This window comes from Selaginella moellendorffii, unplaced genomic scaffold (assembly GCF_000143415.4).
Source record: "Selaginella moellendorffii unplaced genomic scaffold, v1.0 SELMOscaffold_129, whole genome shotgun sequence".
In the NCBI taxonomy this organism is placed as follows: Eukaryota; Viridiplantae; Streptophyta; class Lycopodiopsida; order Selaginellales; family Selaginellaceae; genus Selaginella; species Selaginella moellendorffii.
Window position 1 is genome coordinate 293,303 of NW_003314390.1, and position 21,776 is coordinate 315,078.

Genomic DNA, 21,776 nt, shown 5'->3' on the forward strand with positions numbered 1-21,776 from the left:
GTCAACTGGCCAGTCAAAACTCGCGGCTGGCAGGAAGCTACCCGGGAGCTTCGACCGTGGTCTCTTCCCACCGAGGTAGGAATTAGGGTTCTTGGATGCCTTGGCGGTGTGAGGCGCGCTGTTCCAGAAGGCCGAGATGGCGACTGGTGGAAGAGTCCGCGGAGTGCCGCAGCAAGGTGAGTGGAGAATTTGAAGATCGAAGAGATAACAAGGATCTGTGACCAAACAGACCTCGACATCCGGCAGATCATCAAGGAAGCTTGCGTGCGATGGCTCAAACCACCCGAAGTGTGCGAGATTCTTCGGCATTATCAGAGCTACGGCTTCAATCTCAACCCCGTTCCGCCCAACAGGCCCGCCAGTGAGTGATCCTTTGCTCCTTCCTTGCCTGTGTCGCACTGACTTGTGACTTGCGGCTACTACTACTAGGTGGCTCCTTGTTCTTGTTTGATCGCAAGGCTTTGAGGTACTTCCGGAAGGATGGACACAACTGGAGGAAGAAGAAAGACGGCAAGACTGTTCGCGAGGCTCACGAGAGGCTCAAGGTTTGATTTTTATTTCTAGAAACAACAAGGCCATCACCATCGCGGTCTCTTGTATGCAGTCTGGGAGCATTGACGTGCTGCATTGTTACTATGCCCATGGAGAAGAGGATCAAAACTTTCAACGCCGGAGCTACTGGATGCTGGAAGGGTATACCAAAAGAACTTGAGATGGAAAATTTTTTCTCACTTGTATTGTGACTTGCAGTGCTTACGAACACATTGTTCTTGTTCACTACCTTCAAGTACACCAGGTCAGTGTTGCGGTGCTTGTGTCTTTCTTTCTTTTTCTAGCTTTGACTTCTCTTCCTTTTCCAGGGTCGTGCTTCTTCATACAGACCTCCAGAGCATCCGGAAGCTTTCTCGCACGCAATGTCACCCTCAGTATCCTCGGAGCACGACGATGTGGATTCAAGTGACGATGTCGAACAGATAGACCCGCCGCTGCCTCCACCAGAAGTTTCCAAGCCGCAGCCATCCCTGTTTCATCAACTCTCGTCAAAGGATTGGTCTGTGCTTCTGTCGGAAACTCAACAAGATCCCGTCTATCAGCAGCAGCAGCAGCAGCAGCAGCAGCAGCAGCCGCAGCAGCAGGGGGGTTTTTTTCAGTCCGGACAAGGTGGTGGTGTGTTGGGAGATGATATTGATCTTAACGATCTCTTAGACAGTCCAGGTATGACTCGAGCGGACGTTGCTTTCTGACAGACAGCTCGTTTGAAAAACTCTGTGCAGACAAGTTCCTCGGCCAGAAGGGGCTCACTCCTGCCGTGAGCTTGGACACGAGCGGATGGAATGAAGTTCTGCGAAGCTATCGAGAAAATCCAACCAATGGCCCGGTCAAGCAAGAGGTGCAAGAGGTGTCATGGAAAGAGACTTTAGAGCAGTGTACTACCCCTGCTACCAGGGATGCATTGCTGGGACAAGTCTCGCCCATGAAATTTGAGGATTGTATGTTCAAGTCGTCACCTAGAGCGGGTCTAAGTCCCAAAGCGATCATGGATGTTCTTTCTCCTCGGGGACTGGGTCGTCAACCACAGTCACTTCTCGAGGCTCAGCTCCGTGCTGCCACAGCCGAGAACGCCATGAAAACAGCACAAAGCATCTCTCCGGTGAGTGTATTATATTGTCACTTCTTACATGTAATCTCTAACACGTCCATGCAGACAAAGCAACGCTGGCGAGAGAGCGTTCCCTCTCCTCCGCCAGCACAAAACGTCCTTGTGGATATGGGGCGTGCTTCTCAACAGGTAAAAGCTTCTCCTTCTCTCGCTGGCCTGCTTTACTCAAGGACTTCATGTGTAGACAAATGCATATCAAAATACCTGGCAGCAGCAGCAGCAGCCGCAAGCTCATCAGCCTTGGCAGGCGCAGCAGTACGAGCTCGACACCGGGAGCGCACCGGTAAAAAACTCAAAGCCCGTCAAACAGGAAGAGAGCCCGGCCGACAACCTCAAGAAACTGGATAGTTTCGGACGATGGGTGATGCAAGAGATGGGTGACGATAGTCCAGGGGCGCTACTCGCGCCCGCTCCTGGGGACTCGGGCTCCCTTTGGATCGACGATGATAATGACAGAGAAGAAACCTCCAACCTCTCTACGCAAATGCAGCTTGACATGAGTGTCTCCATCGCCCAGGTCCAACGGTTTAGCATTACAGACTTCTCTCCGGACTGGGCTCCTTCCAACGAAGAAACCAAGGTCTCGTCTCACATATACTTATGTCGCTTCTAAGTTTTGAATCGCAGGTTCTCGTCTCCGGGAGGTTCTTGCCAACTGTTAGCAAACCGCTGGACGTGAAATGGTGCTGCATGTTTGGGGACGTTGAAGTTCCGGCGGACCTTATAGACGTGGGCGTCCTCCGGTGCAAAGTCCCTCCGCGAGGCCCAGGAAGGAGAAGGATACCCTTCTATATAACATGTAGCGACCGGCTAGCATGCAGCGAGGTGCGAGAGTTTGAGATCCGTGACGTCCCCGAGCAGCAAAGTGGACAGCTTGACAGGGAAGCGCTGCTTCAACTCAGATTCTCGAAGATGTTACTCTCGGCTCATGAGGGCGATGATCCAAAGGCTACAGTCGAGTGGAAGCAGATGGAGGACGCTGTGAGAGCGCGCAGCCTGAGTGCTACGAGCGTCAAGGAGATGCTGCTGCAGGCCTACTTCAAGCTTGACTTAGAGTTGTGGCTGGGTTCCAAACGCAGTGCCTCCGTCCTCGACGAGCATGGCCAAGGCCTTGTACATATGGCCTCGGCACTTGGCTACGACTGGGCCTTGAAACCGATCCTGGACGCTGGTGTCGTTCCAAACTTTCGGGACGTCCGCGGCTGGACCGCTTTGCACTGGGCTGCGGCATTTGGAAGGTCTGTCACCTTTTCTAGTTGGTCGTCCTCTTTCTTACACTCTTTCGTGCTAAACTGCAGGGAGGAAACTGTTGTTGCGCTCATAGCAGCTGGCACGAATCCAAGCCTTGTGACCGATCCCACGTCCAAGCATCCAAACGGTCAGCTCCCTTCGGACTTGGCTTCGGCCGCTGGCCACAAGGGAATAGCCGGCTTTCTGGCGGAGAAGGCGCTCACTGGCCACCTCTCGTCGCTCACCATCGCGGACACTAGCTTGAACGAGATCAACAGCATGTCTGCGACGCTGGCCGGCGAGAGCGCCGTCCAGGAGATGAAACGCCCCGTGGACGAGGAGCACCAGTCGCTGCTCAGGTCCTTCTCGGCCGTGAGGAACGCAACCAAGGCCGCCGCGCTCATACACTCGGCGTACCGCCTCGACTCTTTCCGCAGGAGGAGCGGGGGTGATGGCGGCGAGGAAAATCTTGATGACTTGGGCATGCAGCCGACCGAGCTCCATGCCATGGCACAGACGATTCGGAGGGGCCAGGGCCACCGTGATCATCACGGCAGGATGCAGTCGGTGGCCGCGTTGCAAATCCAGCGAAAGTTCCGCGGCTGGAAAGGCCGCAAGGATTTCCTGGCGCTGAGGAGGCACGTAGTCAGGATCCAGGTAGTGTAGCATGTTGCTCCGTCCGTCAACTTTTGTTCTAACGTTGTTTTCAAACGCAGGCGCATGTCCGAGGCCACCAAGTTCGCAAGCAGTTCCGGAAGATCCTGCGGGTGGTGAGCGTGATCGAGAAGGCGGTGCTGCGATGGAGGCGGAAACGCGTGGGTCTGCGGGGATTCAGGCCGGACAACACGAATGGCGTGAGCAGCGACGACGACGATTATCTCCGGGAGGGGCGGAAGCAGAAGGAGATTGTGCTGGACAAGGCCGTGGCGCGCGTCCAGTCCATGGCGCGCTCCGAGCAAGGCCGCGATCAATACCGCAGGATGCTCGAAGGCTCGCAATCGCAAGTAAGCTTTTCTACTTCTCTAAGACAGTGCCTCAAGTTGAAACTTACGTGGTTTTGGCTGCCAGGATCAGGATACTTTGGAAGATCAAGTCATGGTTATAGACTAGCTGGTGGAATATGTGAATTGTTCGAATAGATTCTTTGCTCTGGATTGTTGAGGGAGAATGGACAAAGAACAAGTGAAGCAAAGGAAAAGACCTGGATCATACCAGTGTGTCTCTGGACAAATCAATGTGGTGGTTTCAACAAGCACTGGAGCAAAGCTTTTAACTCCAACTTCCAAAAAGAAAGAGAGAGAGGTGAGAAAGCGAGCCAAATGCTCACACGAGGTGCCACGTCGTTTTTTCACCTTTTTTACCGCCAGCGGGAGCGGGCATCAGGTGCTGTGTCACATTCCACGGCAGGGGTAAAGAAAGAAAAGGGAGGGTGAAAACACTTTGAAAGATTAGGGCTAACGTATTAGCTGCTCCCATGGCGCCGAGGAGCCACAGATTTGTTTTGGGCAATGCCTCTTTTTGCGATGGCTGTGAGGGAGCAGCGTCCCTCGCTGCTGGGAGCTGGGAATCCATGGCTTTCTTGACCCCCATTTCCCTCGCGGCGCTAGGCTAGGCGACTAGAAAGCGCGCCAAGATTTCTTCCCCAGAGTGTGTGAGTGTGTGGATCTTGGTCTTGTCTTCTTGGAAGAGGAGGGAGGAGGATCCGAAAGGAATTGGCATGGATCCGGCAGGCAACAAGAATCTGATGGAGCAGCCACTGTGAATTCCAAGTAAGTTCTTGCCGGCCGGCACCGGCAGGGATTATGATCTCCAAGGATGGGAAATTCCACCAGGAAACGATGATCACGGCGAGGCGGTGGAGATCACAGCCTGCCAGCCCAGCGCCAACGCCATTTCAAGATGACAAGTGGAGTGAGCAGGGAAGCAAATCCTTGCAAGACAAGCCGGCCATGGACGCTGCTCCGCGCGATGGCTGGGGGCTCAACATTCTCAAGCAGCAGCAAAAGGCGCGATTGCCCAAGGGGAGCTTTGTGGATTTGATTGGTGACGCCGACTTGGCCAAGCTCACTCTGAGAGATCATGACGAGGAGCTCCAGGAAGAGGCGTCCAGTACCAGCCGAGAATCCACCAGTGCCATCTCGGGGTCTTTGTCGAGCACGGAGCAACGCGGGGTTCCAGCGTCGTGTAGGACTACTGCTACTAGCGGCCGGGCCTCTTCACGGGCCTCCTCTAGCGTCGGCTCCTCTGGGGAGAGCTCGGACAACATAGATGGCTACTTCGATGTCGACGTAGATGACACAAGCGAGCGCCAGGCTTGTGGAGCCAGAGCGGCTGCTTACAAGCGGGGATTGAGCCAGAGGAGAATAAGAGGGAGCAGCAGTAGTGAGCAGCAGCTATCAAGCTCGAGCGTCGTCGAAGACTCGAGTGAAAAGGACGAGAAATGTTTGGAGAACGAGGGCAGGAAGAACTTCGAGGAGCTTCAACAACAACTACAACAAGAACAAAGAGCACAAGAAGAAGAAAAGGTGCAGCACCAACAAGTGGTACGTAAAATCTTTCCTTTTCTCTTTCTTTTCCAACAATTACCAAGGATTGGCATGCAGGATCCTTTACCAATTCAACATCCGGTGGAGGAACTCTTTTACGCTGTCAAGAACAAGGATGAAGCAAGAGTGAGGGCGCTGCACAGTGCAAGAGTTGTTCCACTAGAGGTTGCTTCAGGTTTTCTTTTTCCTCGAGTCCTTGTGTTTTAATATTCAAGTGGTTTGTTTTTTCTTTTCCTTGCAGTCAACCGACAAAAACGGGATGACACCGCTCATCGTGTCTTGCCTCGATGGAACCTTGCTCCAAATGGCACGTCTTCTTATCAGCTTGGGTGCAAACGTCCACGCATATCGATCCGGTAAATGTATTCAGCGTTTTGTTCGGGAGTTAGAAAACTCATTGCCGTTTGCTTGAATCCTCAAGGTTTACATGCCGGATATCCGTTGCATCATGCTGCCAAAAGGGGTCACGACCAGATAGTAGCGCTGCTTCTTTCTCGTGGTGGTATGTATGGTAGCTGTTCTCTAGACATCTGTAACAGCACTATTTTGCAGCTTCTGCATTGGCTGTGAATGATGATGGTCAAACAGCTCTAGATATGGCAAGGATACGAGGCCATGCTTCTGTGGTACGCGTGATAGAGGTACACGAAAACCCGCACTCTTGTTGTTTCACGTTTCTCATTTCAATTTTGTGTTTTCCCAAGGACTGGATTTCTCTCTTCAGGGGGATATTGCGACAAGTTACAGACAATGCAGGCTCTCAGATCATGAAAAGAATGTAAGCTGGGCCCGAGCCAAAGATGATTTGTTAAAACGTTGTGCTCCTTTGCAGCTGGGCGGTGGTTTTACCATCTGAAGTAACTTCCCATGGCGTTCCGAGGCACGAACTCGTTGTTTATAATTCTCGCAAGGTGAAACACAAGATGGTTTTCCGTTTATTCTTTTCCTTACGCGAGTCTGTGTCAGCAGGTTCCAATGCCAGAGTCAGTCATCCTTCTTGGAAGTGTTACTAGCGAGTTTGAGGAGCCAGACTACTTTCTATCAGATCCCTCAATGATCATAACGGACAAAGTCACAAGTAAGCCTTCGTCTTTTAAGCTAGCAATTATATGCTGGTTCATCCATCTCTGGCAGAGACGAAGTTCAAGTTCTACTCCCAGGAGCACGGAGACAAGCAACAGCTGTCGGAATTCTACAAAGCTTGCAAGGGAATTCCACAGGTGAGCAACTAGTTCTAGAGTGACACACCCATCGTCTAAACTCGTACGACTGTAGTGCAAGAAGCAGGCCTCCAAAGGCGAGAGGCTAGCCCGAACAAGGTCCGAGACTCTAGTTTCTCACGCCGGATCCATTCCTCCTCCATCAACACGCCGGAAGATGGACGACGTTGGGCCACGCCCTTCGCCTTCGGTGACTCGCTCCCGGTCGGAGAAGGTTCCAAGCTCCAGGAAGAACGTGATATTTCCAGAAGAGTCACTGAGGACGGACGAGCACAGGCAGTGTGTGATTTGCAAGCAGGCAGCAGCAGCAGCAGCAGCGACGCCGAGGACGTGCGCACACGTCTGTTCGTCGCGCTCATGCTTGGCCAAGCTCAAGAATGGTTCGTGTCCACTCTGCCGAGCTCCGGGACGCGGCCACCTGGGATAAGTAGCTCGTTCATTCTTTGGGAAATAAGAATAAAAACCTTCTGGAAGTTTTCGTGTATATTTCTTGGGATCCAAGCATTGAGCAATAGGTGGTGATATTATGTACAGGCGTGACAAACATGAAATGGAGAGACAGACGATAATAAGTTGGCTGATCTTATAGGAGTGAAGGCTCTGTTGTACGAGGTGTAGCTCACCGCTTCCTGAAAGACTGCGCACGGAATCTTCCGGAGCCAAAGTTCTGAACGCGTCCAAACTCGCGCTGCTCTTTGATGCTCGCAAACAAGGAGTCGAGAGTGCGGTGCCTCTTGGGCACATCGGAGTAGTCATCCAACTGTGGCCACGAACAAACCAACATCTTTCACCACGAGAAAAAAGAAAGCCGAGAAGCTATGCATATCCATACCTTGTTGGATCCATATGGCATCCTCAGCTGGACCTGCATTGGACGGTCGTAGTCTTCAAAGTCGTCCCCCAGATCGTCACGAAATCGAAACTCATTGTCCCAGTTCATTCTCGCACCGCCGCCGCCGCCGCCGCCTCCCCCACGCCCTGGAGGAGGTGGCCTTTGCGTTGGTGCTGGCCTGGCAAAAACACGAAACCGTCATCAAAAGATCAGAGAGATACCGAGAGAGTAGAGAGAGCATTCCATCCATCATCCATATCCAGCCAGCCAGCCAGCATACTACTATACACCGACGACGATCGCTTGAATCGAAAGAACCAGCGCCTTGGCTTGACAGCCATTCCAGAGCAGCCACCAAAGACCAAAGTCGTTCGAGCGAGCGGGCGGGCGGTCCACCATTCTGTCGACCACCCGCATTGCTGTTCTTGCCAGAGGCTCTTGCCATTTTCAGGATCCAACCCACACAGCAGCCACCAGTAGCAGCAGTCCAGGCAAGAGAGGAGAAAAAAAAGTGGTAATGCACCATCCAAGACTCACTTGCTGTTCTCATTCACCACCGAGATCTTGAGCTTCCCGGCGGCTCCCTCGTAGATATCCACTCTATCGCCGGGAGCCAAGTGCTTCCGGGGGAAGCCACTCCGCTTAAACATCTCGTTCCTGTGGCAAGCCAACCAAGTCTTTAGCCACCTCCGCTCCAAAACCATACAGACTACCTGTTGCCACCGCCGCCGCCGCCCCCGCCGCCACCACGGCTCTTGATGGGTGCGTGATACGGCCGAGATCCAGAGTAGAAAGTCTCGCTCCTTCGCTCGGGAATCCTTCCCTGGAGGAGAGAAACAACGCCCAAGTCACATCCATACTTGCACAAAAGCTTCCTTTTTTTTTCCATGCCTGGCGGATTGCGGCGGAGCGAGAGGCCGCGGAGCGACGAATTGCCTCTCGGGCGTCTCGCCGCGGCGGCGGAGGGCGCTCGCTGCTGCGGTGTGAACCGTTGCTTCTCACGGGGCTGTGCATCATGGTGTCGCGGTTGAGCTTGATGATCTCATCTACACAGGGAAGAAAGAGCACGCATTTCATCCATCAGCGCCAGAGAATGCCAATGCAAATGCCAGTGCCAGAGCAGCGAAAATTTACCCAGAGACATGTCCATCTTCTCCTCCTCGCCCTCCTCCAGCTCATTGTTGAAATCCTCCTCGCGGGGCGGAGATACCATCTGGCTGCTGGACATGGCGGAGCGATCTCTCTCCCCCGCCCCGCCCGTTAAACCCTAGTGTAAACCCTCGCCGCTCGTTCTCTCGCCCCACCCAGGATAGCAAGCCAAACAAGAGATTGGGCTAGCAAGATATTTCCACAGCCGGGAGCACATCCTGGCCGTCCATATCCAACGGCATAGATGCAACCTTCACCATGGTTAACTATTAAAACCTTAATCCTTTATTAAGGCCGAACCTCCGAAGTTGTGTTTTGTTCGAGGCGTGTGAAATGCACCGATATTCCTTTTGGAAAATCTGCATTAGAAAATAGTAGAGATGTAGAGAAATTGGCAAAGAGAGTTAGTTATATAAATGAGGGCAAAAATAAAAGATTAATAATGTTTAAAAGTGTTTTTTAGTAAGTGATGAAAAGATTGTGAGTATTAATGAAATTGCACTCAATTTTTAATGAGCTTTAGAGTGTTTTTGGAAAGCCTTGATTTTAACTATATCTCACAGTCAGCCATTAGTAATAAAGCATCCTTAACAATTTTGCTTACATCTTTTGCAACTTTTCTAAATTCCCAATTGGGCATAATGTAGTGGAATCTACATAGTATAATGCCTTTTGGTCTCAGTTCTAATAAAGAGATAAGTAGCAATTGCAAACTTAATTGGATCTTGCAAGTTAAAAAATTCTGGTGTGGGAGACTTCTAATTGAGAATTACATATGTGTTTGACTGAGGGGCCCATAAGATCTTTAAATATTTGTTGGGAATTATAGTACTCTCACCACATTCTTGGAAAAACTTATTATACAGTTGGCCACATGGCAAAATATCCATTAGTAATGTTCTGCACAAGGGTTTAAAGGTTAGGGTTCTTGGAAGATAGTAAAGGATATGATATGTCTTTAAATATTTGTTAACATTACGTGGGCACAAGGGTTCTTGAATTGAAAAATTATAGTAAAGGATATGATATGAGCAGATATAATAACTTTCTGAGACATTTGATACCTGAAATTTATTGTAGCGGAATCAATTTATTATGTCATCAGATTTGGAAACTTACAGGATTGAAACTAGATCCTATTTCACAAATTTTCCATTTACAGATCACCTACACGTATGTTGGTATTTTCATAAAAAGAGACTATATCAAATGCCCGAAGTTAAAATCCGGGGCTGAAAGCATGGAACCTCCAGTAGACAAGGCGCGCCCTGGCGCCTCTCAAGGAGCTCCACTGCTTGCAAGCGATGGCCTCGGTCGCACTCTCGACGCTGGTGAATTCCACCAGAGCTTCCCTCCGCTTCCTCCCCTCCCTCGCCTGCGACACCTCCACCTTGACGATCACACCATGCTCCGCGAAGTGCCTCACCACGTCCACCTCTTGGATGTCCGGCACCAGGTTGGAGGCGTGGATCACCTTGGTCGGGGGGCAGCACTTCTTGGCATACGCGTACAGGAACCGGTTCCCAGTCCCCCAGCTGTAGAAATGCGTGTGAGGGTGCCGCAAGCATGAGTGATCTGATAGAGTGATCTCCATTTTCTTTCCAAACAGTGAAACTCCCTGCAACCACGCTTCAGCAGTGACAAGCACAAGCTAAACTCGACAGCTCTTGATACCTTGAGGCAGGCCATCGCAAGGTCCGCTTGGAAGCCGTCGCTCATCTGTACCAGTGCGAGCTCTGGTTTCACAAAGGAGCCTTTGATTCGCAGGACATTTCCGTAGACCGAGAAGAGGTTGTACAGCTTGTGCTCGTTTATCATCTGCAAGCCACAAGCCACGGCATTCAAGCTGTTCAGTCCAACGTAGTTAAAGGACCGCTGAGACGATCTCATACCCGCGTGTTTAGATTCGAGAGGAGCAGCACGCAGCGCTGGTTCGTTGTTGGACCTGAAGGCAACAGCCCGGAATTCCCTGGCTTGTAGCACAGCAAGACAAAAACGTATCAAACTCTGTACCGACATCGGACACCGGGTTTCATCAGGTGAACGTTTCCTGCGCCGAGAATGGACGGAAACCTTGCACTTGGCAAAGAACTGTTTGTGAAGTCTCTGCCAGAAAAGAACCACCAGATATACATGACTGGGAGAAAAGAAAACCGGAACGTAGTACCTGGAAAGATCGTTATTGCATGCCACACGAACTTCGTCGGTCCTGGAAACGGGAGAAAGTGTAAGTGCGAGTGACTAGAAAGGTACAAACTCACCTTGAGTATTGGATTTCCATAGTGCACGACCCGTTCAAGATCTTGCTTTTGTGGAGACGATGCTTGGCTTCACGAGCATCTCGTGGAGAAGCGTACTGGATGAGTGCCTGCGCAAGCACTGTGGAAGAAAGACATGAAAAGCCGCTATGAAACGAGGCAGGCCTACCAGTTGACTGAGGAAAGATGGCAATCTTCTCGATGGGCCCGAAACTCTTGAAGGTCTGATGGAGGGCATCCACGGTAACGTGACATACCGAGTCTAGCATCGTCACTAGAAGGATTGCGCTGCATGTTTCCTGAGCTTGGCACTCTTTAGCAAGAAAAAGAAAGCAAAGTGGTCGACTACCTCGGCCGGATAGAGCTCTTTACGAGCAGAGAACTGAATGGAAACGTCCCTCCCCCTGAGAAGAGATCTCAGTTACGAGCGAAAAGGAGAATGCGAGCACTCCCACCTTACGGTTGCCTGGCGCGATGCAAAGTGCCGGATGACTAGAAAGGCCTTGGCGATATCTTGCATTTGAACAAAAGCCTTTCACAGCGAGAGAAACAGTGAGCAAGAAAGAAGCTCTCACTCGCTTACTTGATTCCATGTCCTCAAGAGAACAATGCCGCTGACTCTTCCAAATGGGCGAACAAGCTCCACAAGATCGTCCTAGGTAGGAAAAACAAACGATTCTTCTTCTTGCGACAATCCGATCGATCTCTTCTACTCACCTCGGCCACATCCTGCGCCAGGTTGCGGAGATGGAGCACCTTGCAGGGGGAAGGATTTGGGAGCTCGGGCTCGCGAGGATACGCGCCGCAAGCAAAGCGATGGTAGCAGCGCCTGGGACGAAGCATTCCCCCTTTAAAGCCTTTAAAACATACCTTTTGCTGTGGTTTAGGGTTTATCGATTAGGGTTTAAGGGTTATGTAGAGAGGGGCGAAGAATGCACCAAGCTGCGTCGCGGCGCCTGCTCGCCAGGAGCGCAGATCTCTTCTTCTCCAGGCGCTACTGCGCTTCCCCTGCCGCTGGCGCTCTAGAATCCAAATCGCTCGACGAGAATGGATCAAAGCTCGAGCTGGAGCCGTCCAAGGTCTTACATTTTCGCAATCTCACGCCATACATAAGACGGGTGAGCGGTCTAGATCGCAAAAAAGAAGAGAACATAAGGATTTCGGATTTGTTTTGCCAGGGTGAGCTTGAGAAACTGGTTCGTCCTTTTGGAAGCGTGACGAGTTACCGATTGACGACAAGGACTCAGGTGTGTACTTGTCAACAGAGAAGCTCAAATGATCGTTTCGTGTCTTTCTTCCAGGCGCTCTTGGAGATGAAAAATGTGAAGCAGGCTAAGAAGGTCGTTGATCACTTTTCCTCGGCAAAGGCACTCGTGAAGTAAGTCATTTTTGTCTCCTTTTCCGTTCGTTCCAATTGCGTGAAAACAGAAAAACAGAAGTCTATGTTGGATTCTCACGGTTTCAAGAGCTAGAAAAGGATGTGTCCCGTCTAGCTGATCCGGTTCGTGCTAGACGTATAGCGTAAAGCCACCTAAAATCCAAACATTCTTTTGCAGAAACAAGGCGCGAGCAGCAAAGTCCTTGCAGTGACTGTTACCAATCCAATTTATCCCATCGACGTGTATGTGCTGCACAGGGTGTTCTGCCCCCATGGCAGCGTTGAGAAGATAACCATCTCCCGCAAGCTTGGTAAGTTTGTATCACACTTCCGCGTGACGTCTTATGGAATCTATTCGCGTGCAGGTATTTGCGGGTACATACAATTCGATTCCGTAAAAACTGCTGCTCACGTCAAAGATCTTCTCAATGATCGTCACATTTTCGATGGTTGCTGTAAGATGGAAATACAATATGCCAAGTGTGTGCCTTGTCTGTTTCTTCACTTCATCCTTTCTAATCGATAATGTTTTTTTAAGGTCCCAGGAACTTGGAGTGTATTTTAATGATGACAACAACAGGTAGAGAACTCCACGCCAGGCCCAAGCTCTCAGGCTAATCGTTTCTGTGCAGGGACTTCAAGGACACTTCCATTCCTTCAAGAGTACGGAGCGATCCATCGATTCTGGGTGCTCCGCCCGTTGAAAGTGTACCGGCACTGACTGCAGAGGACGCGGCCGCTGGAGCACCAGCCGTTGTTCCCACGCCTTTCATCGGCCGGCGGAAGCGGGTTGTGCGCGTGTCCAACTTGAACGTCGAGGTAATCTTCTCCTTCTGGAAGTTCGGCTGATTCATGTGCTTGGACTTGCAGAAAGTTGATGAGGACAAGCTCTTCAATCTTTTTTCTCCATATGGAAAGATAAGAAAGGTGCAGGTGATAAAAGTCACCGGTCAGGGCCTGATAGAGATGAGTGACGCGTTTCAAGCGGAACTGGCGTCAGCCTGTCTCAAGGTAACTTCCTCCCTTTATGGAGACATGTTCAAAACTAACGTCGGCTAGCATGGCTACAGGGTGCGCGGGTTTTCGAGAAAGAACTGGACACTGTGGTTGTAGACAAGGAGCTTAATCTCAACCAGAGCCGGGACTACACAGACGCGCACGACAACATTTTCTTTCCCAGCTTTGTGAGAAACTGTCGCGGTCCCTCGCCAACAATTTACGTGTGGGGACTCCCTTCAGGTGTCACCGATGCAGAGCTCATCACTCACTTTTCCCCGCATGGCGAGATAGCTGCCACTGAGGTGTTTGCATCCGAGGAAGGGAAGCCGCGAGCACGAGTTCGATTTGATACCAAAGAACAAGCAACCGAAGCTGTCGCTTGCAAGCAGTACAGCGTTGTCAATGGCTCCACGATCCGGCTCGCCTTTGCGATCAATGGGAAACCAAAGAAAACGTCCAGCAGTAACGCAGCGGAGGCTGGAGACTAGCCGAAAGAGAAAGAGGTACTTCCAAGCTTTCATAAATTCAACGTGTGGACTAAACCATACCAATGACCATTTCTCCTTGGTTGCAGATGTCAACGTTTCTCTCTTGCCTTCGACAGAGAAGCTGCGAATTGGAACTTTCTACGATTATGCATCACTGTGATGTCCATTTTTGACTTCGCGCAGATTAAAAGGTGTATGTTTCGGCGCACAGCCATCCGAGAGTTTGCCATGGAGGGACAATCATCAAAGTATCTGATGGCTTGGCTTTTGATAGTAACGGTCGAGCTCCACTTCTTGGCAGCGGGGTGTCGGCTGCTAGAGCACGAGATCCCTTCTCGGGCAGTCGTGGAAGTTTCGGTCTATTGCGAGATTTGCCACGAAGGGCGCAGCATCAAGAACATAGCACTGCCTGGTCCGTACTATCTCCATCTCTATAAGTTCCTGTCGATGATCACCAGTTCTAGTGGAGTTTACATTCTCGGCATGGTTTGATCCAGGTGTTGTTGCGTTCCTGGAGTGCAATGGTGCTCGTGTCAGTGGCAGTAGCACCACGGACTCGTCCGGGAAATGGTCGGTGGATGTTCCCAGCGGCTACAACTTGGAGAGGGATTGCCGGGTGTCCGTGCTCGAGCGCCCAAGTGGCTGTGGCTTATCGCCGGCCTCCAGCTCCATGCCAGACGTGAGACCGATCATACGAACGAGCAGCGATGGCAGCAGATTTGCCGCGGCCGAGCCTTTCGTTTACAACTCTCGCGATTGTGGCGAGAATGCGTATCGCCCAAGAAGCGCTCGCGCTCTTGCGGCCTCCACGAATGCACTCAGCCTTGGGCCCCCGGATCCACCGCGGCCTTAGACCTTCTCATCACAGCTCGATTCGATACTGTATATTTCTCGTGATTCGTTTTTGAGTAAAGCATATTGTTGTATTCAAAAAATATGCCGAGTGTACGGAAGGGATATACCGCGGTCCGAGCTTGTGAAATGCGGGCTTGTTTTTGTAGGGCGGCGGCGGCGGCGGCGGCGGCGAGAAGAAGAAGAGGAGGCGATGAGGTGGGAAGAGGTGGCCAAGGAGCGCGCAACGGGCAGAAGAATCCGTCCAGGCAAGCGATGGGGTCACACGCTCACTGCCGTCAACAATGGCAAGCTCCTCTTTCTCTTTGGCGGCTATGGCAAGATCGAGACGAGCCACGTCCATGTCTTCGATTCTGGTGAGTGGATCAGATGGAAAAATTCCTTCTTACACTGTGCCTTCATTGTTTTGGATTGAATTTGTTTTTGGCAGTGACAAAGTCGTGGAGCAAGCCTTTTCTGAAGGGCACGCTGCCTGCTCCCCGCGACAGCCATACATGCACAGCGGTGGGATCCAAGCTCTTTGTTTTCGGTGGCACCGATGGCACCAGTCCGCTGGACGAGCTCTACGTTCTTGACACGAGTAACTTCTCGGCCAACTCCTAGAGCTTCCTTTCATGCAATGCGCTCTAGCCTTTCTTTTCTAGATCTTCTAAGAGTAACTCCTAGAGCTCCCTGTCATGCAATGCAGCAACTTACACTTGGACAAAACCCGACACCAGTGGCGACATACCAGCGGCGAGAGAAGGACACAGTGCTGCTCTGGTTGGCGACGACCTCTACGTGTTTGGCGGCTGCGGCAAGAAGAAACAAGGCCAGGCTCGAGAAGTCTACTATGACGATCTCTATGCGCTCAGCACGAGTAAGTCCTTAACTTTGTCCTTCTCACAGTGAAGATGAGCTTTTGTTTGTGTGCGTAGCTTCATGTGCGTGGAGGAAAGTTTTGACATCGGGCCCTCGGCCTTGCTCAAGAGACAGCCACTCTATGTCATCCTTTGGAAACAAGCTCGTTCTTTTCGGAGGAGAGGATGTGCTCAACACGTACTTGGCGGACATCTACATTCTCGATGTAGGTAAGACGTGCCCGATGAATTTCTCTTGTGAAGATTAGATTTGTCGACTGCAGGAAGCTTGGAGTGGTCCAGGCTGGAAACACGTGGCGTGAAGCCGGCTCCGAGGGCCGGTCACGCGGCCGAGCGTATTGGCAACAACTTGATCATCTTTGGTGGCTTTGCGGACAAACGAACGCTTTTCGACGATGTTTACGTTCTTGATCTACGTAAGTTGGAACCTTTTTCTTTGTCTGCCTTTCCGTTTCATAGCGTCATGTCTAACCTGGTCTTAACACACCTAGTTTTCCAGTGAGTGGTGAGTGGCACAAGCCAGAAGTCACAGGAAACGGGCCCTCTCACCGCTTCTCTCTCGCAAGCGATCTGATCGATCCGGAAAGAGGTGTCGTCGCACTTTACGGTGGATGTAACGGGGAGCTTGAAGCGCTTCCTGAGATGTTCTTCTTGCACACAGGTATCGCACTAAATTGTCATCACTTCTTTCTTTCTATAGACAGCACAACATTTTTGCAGATCTTGTGACTTCTACTACTTCGAATCAGCAACAGGAATGTGATGGTTCACAGCAGCAACAACAAGTGCATGAACAGCCGGAGGTGTCGTTTAAGAGGGACTTGAGAGTCAGACGGAACACAAGGCAAGCTTCTTCGTCCACTTCCTCGTCCAGCTCGTCTGATAGCGAGCCAAGCTTGAAACGCCCAAAACTAAGCGGTGAGTTTTCAAGTTTCATATCTTTTCTGCCTATGATACCCTCTTACAGACGGACCAGAAACAAAGAGCACTGCTCGAGCGGTCCAGATCCCTTCTCCTTATAGCGTCAAGCCAGTGGCCGAGAAGATCTTCCAAGGCAAGATCACAAGCGTTTTTCATTACGGATATACGCTCGAAACCAGAATAGATGGCAAGCCTTTCCGTGGCGTGCTCTTCTCGTACAAACCAGGATTCACAGAGGCCGTAGAGTCATACTTGGCAACAGCAAAAACGAGGCAAGTCTTTGTACAGTTTCCATGTCCATCTCCTTTGCGAGTGTTTGCTTTGCTTGCCAGGCCAGAGACGAATGAAAGAGTGGAAGATTTCCACGAGAAGCCATCGCTACTAGGAGAGAGCGAATCAGTATTCTATCCTCCTCCTCCAATCTCTCCGCGTAAGTACAGGGATCTACTGGGGAGTAGCAGCAATCCTTTCTTGAATGACCTTGCATGGCACTCGACGTGATTGAATGCGTAAAAATCAATGTGGATAAGTACAGTTTCCTTCTTTCGCGTTCGAAGGGCCAAAAAAATCACCCACTCTAAGTTGAAGAAAAATGCACTGCCCGGGAATCGAACCCGGGTCTGTACCGTGGCAGGGTACTATTCTACCACTAGACCAGCAGTGCTCTGTGTTTTGTAGAAGCTTCTTAATTTACACCCTGTTGAAGAGGAAGATGAGGAGCTCACAAACTTTAATGAAAGTTTCAAAATCACCAAATCTTTTAAAAGGGAAAACACTCTTGGGAAGTTGCATAGTTCTCTGCTGGGGTTCGTCACGCGGCAAACAAGATGCTGCCTCAAATGATCGTGGCAGTTGTGACTAATGTAAACTTTGATAGAATCAAAGCTAATTAAAGCGCTTTCGCCCTTATTTTCGTTGTCTGGTGTTGTCAAAGTTTTGATGGAGACGAGAGAAAAGGATGATCCAGAGCTGCGACAGCCGCTGCTGCGACAAGGGCAAGCGCAAGCAAATGATGGCGACGAGCAGCAAGCGCCGTACACAAAGGCGGGGCTCCTCGGCTTGGCCACCTTCTCGTGGGTGGCGCCTCTGCTGAAAGTGGGATCAAAAAGGGCCCTGGAATCCAAAGACTTGCCCAAGCTCGCACCCAGCGAGAGTGCCGCGGCGGTGCACCAGCTGATGAGCAGGGCATGGCAGGCAAACGCAAGCTCATCCTACCGCCTCTCTAGGAGCTTGGTGAGCATTCTATGGAGGAACTTGGCGGTGGCATCGGCGCTACAGCTGGTGGCGATGGTGTGCTCCTACACTGGACCTTACCTCATGGACGACCTGGTGCAGAGCTTGGGCGGGGCTGAAGGCAAGTCCCTTGTCATGCTAGCGCTCATCCTGCTGCTATCGCGGCTTGTTGGGGGATGGGCACAGAGCCAGGGGCTCATACAAGGCCAGATCATCGAGCTGAGGAGCAAGTCGGCACTCACGGGTTTGCTCTACCTCAAGGGCCTGCGTCTCTCCAGCACCTCGCGGCAGGCTCATGGCAGCGGTGACATCGTCAACTACATGGCCATCGACACCGCTGGGGTGGCCAGCTGCTTGGAGTTCATCCACCATCTCTGGCGGCTGCCTCTCGAGGTGGTTCTGGCGCTGCTCATCCTCTACAAAAGCGTCGGTATCACGGCGATCGCGACTCTGGTGGCGACCGTGACCACCGTCGCCGTGAACCTGCCTTATACAAGCATGCAGGATGGATACCAGGCACAGATCATGAAGGCCAAGGACGTGAGGATGCGAGCCACAGCCGAGTGCTTGCGGAGCATGAAGATCCTCAAGTTGCAAGCTTGGGAAGAGGCTTATCTCAACAAGCTGGAAGCTCTGAGGAGAATAGAGTATGACTGGCTCAGAAAGATCTCGTATAACCGGGCTGTCTCCATCTTCCTCTTCTACATCTCGCCGGCATTTGTTGGGATCATCACCTTCGGGACTTGCATACTTCTCAAGGTACCCCTCACGACAGGCAGGGTCCTCTCAGCATTGGCTACGTTCAGAGTTCTCCAGGCGCCTCTGAGCAGCTTCCCCGACACTTTGTCCGTACTCGCACAGGCAAGGGTCTCTCTCCGCAGGCTGTCCAGTTTCTTGCTGGAAGAGGAACTCCAAGCTGATGCTGTTTCCCAACTGCCCAGGGCTGGTGCAGGCGAGTTTGCTGTCCAAGTTCAAGGGGGTGCCTTCAGCTGGGATGGCTCTCCAGAGAAGCTCTCGCTCTCTAACATCCACTTTCACGTGTGGGAGGGCGCTACTGTGGCAGTGTGCGGCATGGTCGGTTCTGGAAAGTCAACCTTACTGTCCTGCTTGCTGGGACAAGTGCCAAAACTTGCGGGAAAGGTAAACGTTTATATAATTGGATGCCAACATTGACTCGACCTTGACTCGACTCGAAAAAATCATGTTTTTTCATGCACGCAGGTCGAGCTGCATGGGAAAGTTGCGTATGTTGGGCAAACTGCGTGGATACAGAGCGGGAAGGTTCAGGACAACGTGCTCTTTGGAAGTCCTTTGGATCAGTCCAGGTATGACAAGGTTCTGGAAATGTGCCAATTGAAAAAGGACTTGGAGGTACTTCCTTATGGTGACCAAACAGAGATTGGTGAGAGAGGCATAAACCTCAGTGGTGGACAAAAGCAGAGGATTCAGATTGCTCGTGCTCTATACCAAGACGCTGATATCTACTTGCTTGACGATCCTTTCAGTGCTGTCGACATTGAGACTGGAACTCACATGTTCAAGGTTCGACGGAGCTAACTCTGTATTGCGTCTCTCCCTCCATATATGCGTATATACTCATTTCAAACTTCACACGTACAGGAAATCATCCTTAAAGCGCTAGCGTCCAAGACAGTGGTGTTAGTAACTCATCAAGTGGAGTTCCTGGCTGTTGCTGACTCGATACTGGTAAGTGAAAACGGTTCGCTCTTGCAGATTTGCTTGTCTTTTTCTGACGATCGAAAGTTCTCAGGTTCTCAAAGATGGCTGCATCACGCAGCAGGGGACATACCAAGAGTTGCTGAAGAGTCAAGCTGACTTCAACACGCTGGTGCATGCACATAACAAGGCGATGGAGTCCGTAGATCAGAGTTCAAAGTCTCAGCAAGTTCTGCCCGCCGCCGCTGACGACAACGCTGCTGCTGGTACCATGAGTCCGCAGCCAAAACAGGCGAACCAATTGCAACAGCTGGTTAAGGAAGAGGAGCGCGAGCAGGGCAGCATACACTTGGCACTGTACTGGAGTTACTGCACAGCTTACTCCAAAGGTGCCCTGATTCCACTGATAGCCATTGGGCCGCTAGCGTTCCAGGTGTTTCAGCTTGCTGGCAACTGGTGGATGGCAGCAACCTCACAGCTTTCGGTTGCCGCAGCCAAGCTTATCGGTGTCTATGTGGCGTTGACACTCGGGGGATCACTCTTATTTCTTGGAAGGATGGTACTGATAGCCATTATGGGCCTGGGAACATCACAGATTTTCTTCTTCAACATGCTCAACCATATTTTCCATGCACCCATGTCCTTCTTCGACTCCACTCCAGCCGGTCGCATTCTCAGCAGGGTAAGCATATTGTTTGTTTCTTCTTGTTCACATTGAGTTATCACTTGTTTCCGACAGGCATCTTCTGATCAGAGCGCTCTAGACCTGGACGTACCATTTCGGATTGGTGGTCTTGCAAACTCAACCACGCATTTCATATTTGTGGTTGGAGTGCTGTCGCAATCTGTGTGGCAAGTTTCAGTCGTGTTTGTGCCTGTGGCGATCCTCTGCGTCAAGCTCCAGGTGCGTGATTGATGAACACAAATGCTTGGTTATGATCTTTCTTATCACAGAGGTACTACATGGCATCAGCTAGAGAACTGGCAAGACTTCAAGGCACGCAGAAAGCTCCCATTATTCACCACTTTTCCGAGTCACTAGCTGGGGTAGCCACCATCCGAGGATTCGATCAGGAAGAGCGCTTCGCGAAACACAGCCTCGCACTCATAGACGACTTTTCTCGGCCGGATTTCTATTCCACCGGAGCCATGGCGTGGGCGACCCTGCGACTCGAGTTCTTAACCAACATCATGTTCGCCGTCTTTTTGTTCACGCTCGTCTACTTGTCAGGCAGCGTCGATCCAAGTAAGTTTCTCCACTTTTGTGTTGTGACATCTTATTGCGAACGGACGGCATGCACAGGTTTAGCGGGGCTGGCAGTGACGTATGGGTTGAACATGGATCTCCCGTGGGTCCTCTGGTGTTTATGCACTGTGGAGAAGGTGATCATATCCGTGGAGAGAATTCAGCAGTACAGTTGCCTTCCGAGTGAGGCTTCATGGAAAGTCCAAGCAACGAAGCCTTCGGAGAGCTGGCCTTCAGATGGAACTGTGGAGCTCGTCGACTTGCAGGTTCGAAGCTACTAGTTCACTGCTCAAATGATGACCAAAAACACTTGAACAGGTGCGCTATACAGATACCTCCCCACTTGTCTTGCACGGCATCACTTGCAAGTTTCCGGGAGGTAAGAAGACTGGAGTTGTGGGACGAACGGGTAGCGGCAAGTCGACGCTCATCCAGGCCATCTTCCGAGTGATTGAGCCAGCGGGAGGGAGGATCATTATCGATGGTGTTGACATAAGTCGGCTTGGGCTTCATGACCTGCGTTCAAGGCTGAGCATCATTCCTCAAGATCCCGTGCTCTTTGAAGGCACTGTTCGCTACAACTTGGATCCACTCGGTCGCCATAGTGATGCTGAGCTCTGGGAGGTGACACAAATTTGTTTTGTTTGATCTGATCTTACTGTGTTGTCTTTTCTTTGCAAGGCACTGGACAAGTCTGAGATTGGCGACTTGGTACGCAACAAGGAGGGCAAACTTGAGGCATCTGGTACAGTCTACACCCGAGTCTACGTTCGATCTCGTACATCGCTTTAAAACTCGTGTGTTTTTCCAGTGTCGGAGAATGGAGAGAACTGGAGTGTGGGGCAGCGCCAGCTCTTGTGCCTAGGGAGGGTGATGCTCAAGCGTGCCCGAGTTTTGGTGCTGGATGAAGCTACTGCTTCCGTGGATACTGCTACTGCTGCGGTCCTTCAGTCGACCATTTCGAAGGAGTTCACAGGCTGCACCGTCATTACCATAGCTCACAGGCTGCCTACCGTCATCGGCAGTGATCTCGTCCTCGTCCTAAGCGATGGTAAGCAACTCTGCTTCTCTCTTTCCATGCCTAACCGAAGCGGGGTAACTTTATAGGACGAGTGGTGGAGTATGATGAACCCGCGAAACTGCTTGACAAGGGCTCTTCACATTTTAGCAAGCTCGTCAGCGAGTACTCTGCGAGCAAGATTTGTAGCACTTAGCATTAAACCTGTC

At 51.3% G+C, this 21,776-nt stretch overlaps 7 protein-coding genes and 1 non-coding gene across 11 annotated transcripts; 5 read left to right on the forward strand and 3 right to left on the reverse strand.

The window, feature by feature from the left end:
* The first annotated feature begins 43 nt into the window (after window positions 1-43).
* LOC9650699 (calmodulin-binding transcription activator 1) lies at window positions 44-4,142 on the forward strand. The gene is made up of 13 exons (XM_024665874.1): window positions 44-176; window positions 230-361; window positions 430-545; window positions 605-693; window positions 751-796; window positions 861-1,215; window positions 1,275-1,651; window positions 1,706-1,789; window positions 1,845-2,240; window positions 2,288-2,898; window positions 2,959-3,547; window positions 3,607-3,894; window positions 3,959-4,142. The coding sequence occupies exons 1-13, from the start codon at window positions 137-139 to the stop codon at window positions 3,998-4,000; spliced, it is 3,165 nt and encodes a 1,054-aa protein (XP_024521642.1). The 5' UTR covers window positions 44-136; the 3' UTR covers window positions 4,001-4,142.
* Window positions 4,143-4,226: 84 nt separating this feature from the next.
* LOC112343053 (putative E3 ubiquitin-protein ligase XBAT34) lies at window positions 4,227-7,140 on the forward strand. Its single transcript, XM_024665875.1, has 10 exons — window positions 4,227-5,433; window positions 5,494-5,601; window positions 5,678-5,792; window positions 5,858-5,938; window positions 5,989-6,077; window positions 6,141-6,214; window positions 6,269-6,347; window positions 6,406-6,514; window positions 6,571-6,656; window positions 6,712-7,140. Exons 1-10 carry the CDS (start codon window positions 4,693-4,695, stop codon window positions 7,081-7,083), a joined length of 1,854 nt encoding a protein of 617 aa, XP_024521643.1. The 5' UTR covers window positions 4,227-4,692; the 3' UTR covers window positions 7,084-7,140.
* Window positions 7,141-7,160: 20 nt separating this feature from the next.
* On the reverse strand, window positions 7,161-8,804 carry LOC9650700. The gene is made up of 6 exons (XM_002992124.2): window positions 8,623-8,804; window positions 8,380-8,534; window positions 8,202-8,311; window positions 8,026-8,145; window positions 7,489-7,666; window positions 7,161-7,416 (listed from the first exon to the last, which is right to left on the reverse strand). The coding sequence occupies exons 1-6, from the start codon at window positions 8,714-8,716 to the stop codon at window positions 7,276-7,278; spliced, it is 798 nt and encodes a 265-aa protein (XP_002992170.1). The 5' UTR covers window positions 8,717-8,804; the 3' UTR covers window positions 7,161-7,275.
* Window positions 8,805-9,760: 956 nt separating this feature from the next.
* LOC9651360 (polypyrimidine tract-binding protein homolog 3) lies at window positions 9,761-11,758 on the reverse strand. 3 transcript variants are annotated; one of them, XM_024665834.1, is made up of 11 exons: window positions 11,613-11,758; window positions 11,479-11,550; window positions 11,351-11,427; window positions 11,245-11,299; window positions 11,065-11,194; window positions 10,899-11,016; window positions 10,805-10,846; window positions 10,655-10,743; window positions 10,530-10,582; window positions 10,312-10,455; window positions 9,761-10,255 (listed from the first exon to the last, which is right to left on the reverse strand). In XM_024665834.1, exons 1-11 carry the CDS (start codon window positions 11,736-11,738, stop codon window positions 9,857-9,859), a joined length of 1,305 nt encoding a protein of 434 aa, XP_024521602.1. In that variant the 5' UTR covers window positions 11,739-11,758; the 3' UTR covers window positions 9,761-9,856. The 3 variants fall into 3 exon arrangements, with proteins under 3 accessions (XP_024521602.1, XP_024521601.1, XP_024521600.1); XM_024665833.1 differs by having other exon boundaries at window positions 10,655-10,846; XM_024665832.1 differs by having other exon boundaries at window positions 10,530-10,846.
* Window positions 11,759-11,802: 44 nt separating this feature from the next.
* On the forward strand, window positions 11,803-13,924 carry LOC9651361 (polypyrimidine tract-binding protein homolog 3). Of its 2 annotated transcripts, none has more exons than XM_024665840.1 (11): window positions 11,803-12,013; window positions 12,074-12,142; window positions 12,197-12,273; window positions 12,324-12,396; window positions 12,452-12,584; window positions 12,639-12,753; window positions 12,812-12,853; window positions 12,906-13,092; window positions 13,144-13,284; window positions 13,344-13,775; window positions 13,847-13,924. In XM_024665840.1, exons 1-10 carry the CDS (start codon window positions 11,828-11,830, stop codon window positions 13,758-13,760), a joined length of 1,440 nt encoding a protein of 479 aa, XP_024521608.1. In that variant the 5' UTR covers window positions 11,803-11,827; the 3' UTR covers window positions 13,761-13,775; window positions 13,847-13,924. The 2 variants fall into 2 exon arrangements, with proteins under 2 accessions (XP_024521608.1, XP_024521609.1); XM_024665841.1 differs by having other exon boundaries at window positions 11,803-11,974.
* Window positions 13,925-14,623: 699 nt separating this feature from the next.
* LOC9650701 (acyl-CoA-binding domain-containing protein 6) lies at window positions 14,624-16,936 on the forward strand. Its single transcript, XM_024665839.1, has 9 exons — window positions 14,624-14,968; window positions 15,043-15,192; window positions 15,301-15,471; window positions 15,530-15,682; window positions 15,736-15,888; window positions 15,972-16,133; window positions 16,193-16,390; window positions 16,440-16,665; window positions 16,726-16,936. Exons 1-9 carry the CDS (start codon window positions 14,806-14,808, stop codon window positions 16,892-16,894), a joined length of 1,545 nt encoding a protein of 514 aa, XP_024521607.1. The 5' UTR covers window positions 14,624-14,805; the 3' UTR covers window positions 16,895-16,936.
* A 50-nt stretch (window positions 16,937-16,986) lies between these two features.
* On the reverse strand, window positions 16,987-17,057 carry TRNAG-GCC. Its single transcript has one exon. It is a non-coding gene; the product is annotated as a tRNA-Gly (tRNA).
* Window positions 17,058-17,332: 275 nt separating this feature from the next.
* On the forward strand, window positions 17,333-21,775 carry LOC9650702 (ABC transporter C family member 13). The gene is made up of 11 exons (XM_002992087.2): window positions 17,333-18,766; window positions 18,848-19,168; window positions 19,247-19,333; window positions 19,398-19,985; window positions 20,043-20,207; window positions 20,258-20,549; window positions 20,607-20,815; window positions 20,868-21,173; window positions 21,231-21,294; window positions 21,361-21,600; window positions 21,657-21,775. The coding sequence occupies exons 1-11, from the start codon at window positions 17,333-17,335 to the stop codon at window positions 21,761-21,763; spliced, it is 3,813 nt and encodes a 1,270-aa protein (XP_002992133.1). The 3' UTR covers window positions 21,764-21,775.
* The last annotated feature ends 1 nt before the right edge of the window (window position 21,776 follows it).

Bases quoted from the DNA above. Each gene is read 5' to 3' on its own strand.
- LOC9650699 (XM_024665874.1), top strand. From the start codon at position 137: ATGGCGACTGGTGGAAGAGTCCGCGGAGTGCCGCAGCAAG. The intron at 3,548-3,606 runs GTAGTGTAGCAT...TTTCAAACGCAG, and splicing joins GGCACGTAGTCAGGATCCAG to GCGCATGTCCGAGGCCACCA. The intron at 3,895-3,958 runs GTAAGCTTTTCT...TTTGGCTGCCAG, and splicing joins TCGAAGGCTCGCAATCGCAA to GATCAGGATACTTTGGAAGA.
- LOC112343053 (XM_024665875.1), top strand. From the start codon at position 4,693: ATGATCTCCAAGGATGGGAAATTCCACCAGGAAACGATGATCACGGCG. The intron at 5,939-5,988 runs GTATGTATGGTA...ACTATTTTGCAG, and splicing joins GCTGCTTCTTTCTCGTGGTG to CTTCTGCATTGGCTGTGAAT. The intron at 6,515-6,570 runs GTAAGCCTTCGT...CATCTCTGGCAG, and splicing joins CATAACGGACAAAGTCACAA to AGACGAAGTTCAAGTTCTAC.
- LOC9650700 (XM_002992124.2), bottom strand. From the start codon at position 8,716: ATGTCCAGCAGCCAGATGGTATCTCCGCCCCGCGAGGAGGATTTCAAC. The intron at 8,312-8,379 runs GCATGGAAAAAA...TCTCTCCTCCAG, and splicing joins GCTCCGCCGCAATCCGCCAG to GGAAGGATTCCCGAGCGAAG. The intron at 8,146-8,201 runs GTAGTCTGTATG...GGCTTGCCACAG, and splicing joins GGCGGCGGCGGTGGCAACAG to GAACGAGATGTTTAAGCGGA.
- LOC9651360 (XM_024665832.1), bottom strand. From the start codon at position 11,738: ATGCTTCGTCCCAGGCGCTGCTACCATCGCTTTGCTTGCGGCGCGTAT. The intron at 10,847-10,898 runs GTGAGTTTGTAC...TCCCGTTTCCAG, and splicing joins ATGGAAATCCAATACTCAAG to GACCGACGAAGTTCGTGTGG. The intron at 10,456-10,529 runs GTATGAGATCGT...TGTGGCTTGCAG, and splicing joins TCTCGAATCTAAACACGCGG to ATGATAAACGAGCACAAGCT.
- LOC9651361 (XM_024665840.1), top strand. From the start codon at position 11,828: ATGCACCAAGCTGCGTCGCGGCGCCTGCTCGCCAGGAGCGCAGATCTC. The intron at 12,754-12,811 runs GTGTGTGCCTTG...TGTTTTTTTAAG, and splicing joins ATGGAAATACAATATGCCAA to GTCCCAGGAACTTGGAGTGT. The intron at 13,285-13,343 runs GTAACTTCCTCC...GCATGGCTACAG, and splicing joins TGGCGTCAGCCTGTCTCAAG to GGTGCGCGGGTTTTCGAGAA.
- LOC9650701 (XM_024665839.1), top strand. From the start codon at position 14,806: ATGAGGTGGGAAGAGGTGGCCAAGGAGCGCGCAACGGGCAGAAGAATC. The intron at 15,472-15,529 runs GTAAGTCCTTAA...TTGTGTGCGTAG, and splicing joins TCTCTATGCGCTCAGCACGA to CTTCATGTGCGTGGAGGAAA. The intron at 16,134-16,192 runs GTATCGCACTAA...ACATTTTTGCAG, and splicing joins GATGTTCTTCTTGCACACAG to ATCTTGTGACTTCTACTACT.
- LOC9650702 (XM_002992087.2), top strand. From the start codon at position 17,333: ATGGAGACGAGAGAAAAGGATGATCCAGAGCTGCGACAGCCGCTGCTG. The intron at 19,986-20,042 runs GTAAGCATATTG...TGTTTCCGACAG, and splicing joins CCGGTCGCATTCTCAGCAGG to GCATCTTCTGATCAGAGCGC. The intron at 20,550-20,606 runs GTAAGTTTCTCC...CGGCATGCACAG, and splicing joins GTCAGGCAGCGTCGATCCAA to GTTTAGCGGGGCTGGCAGTG.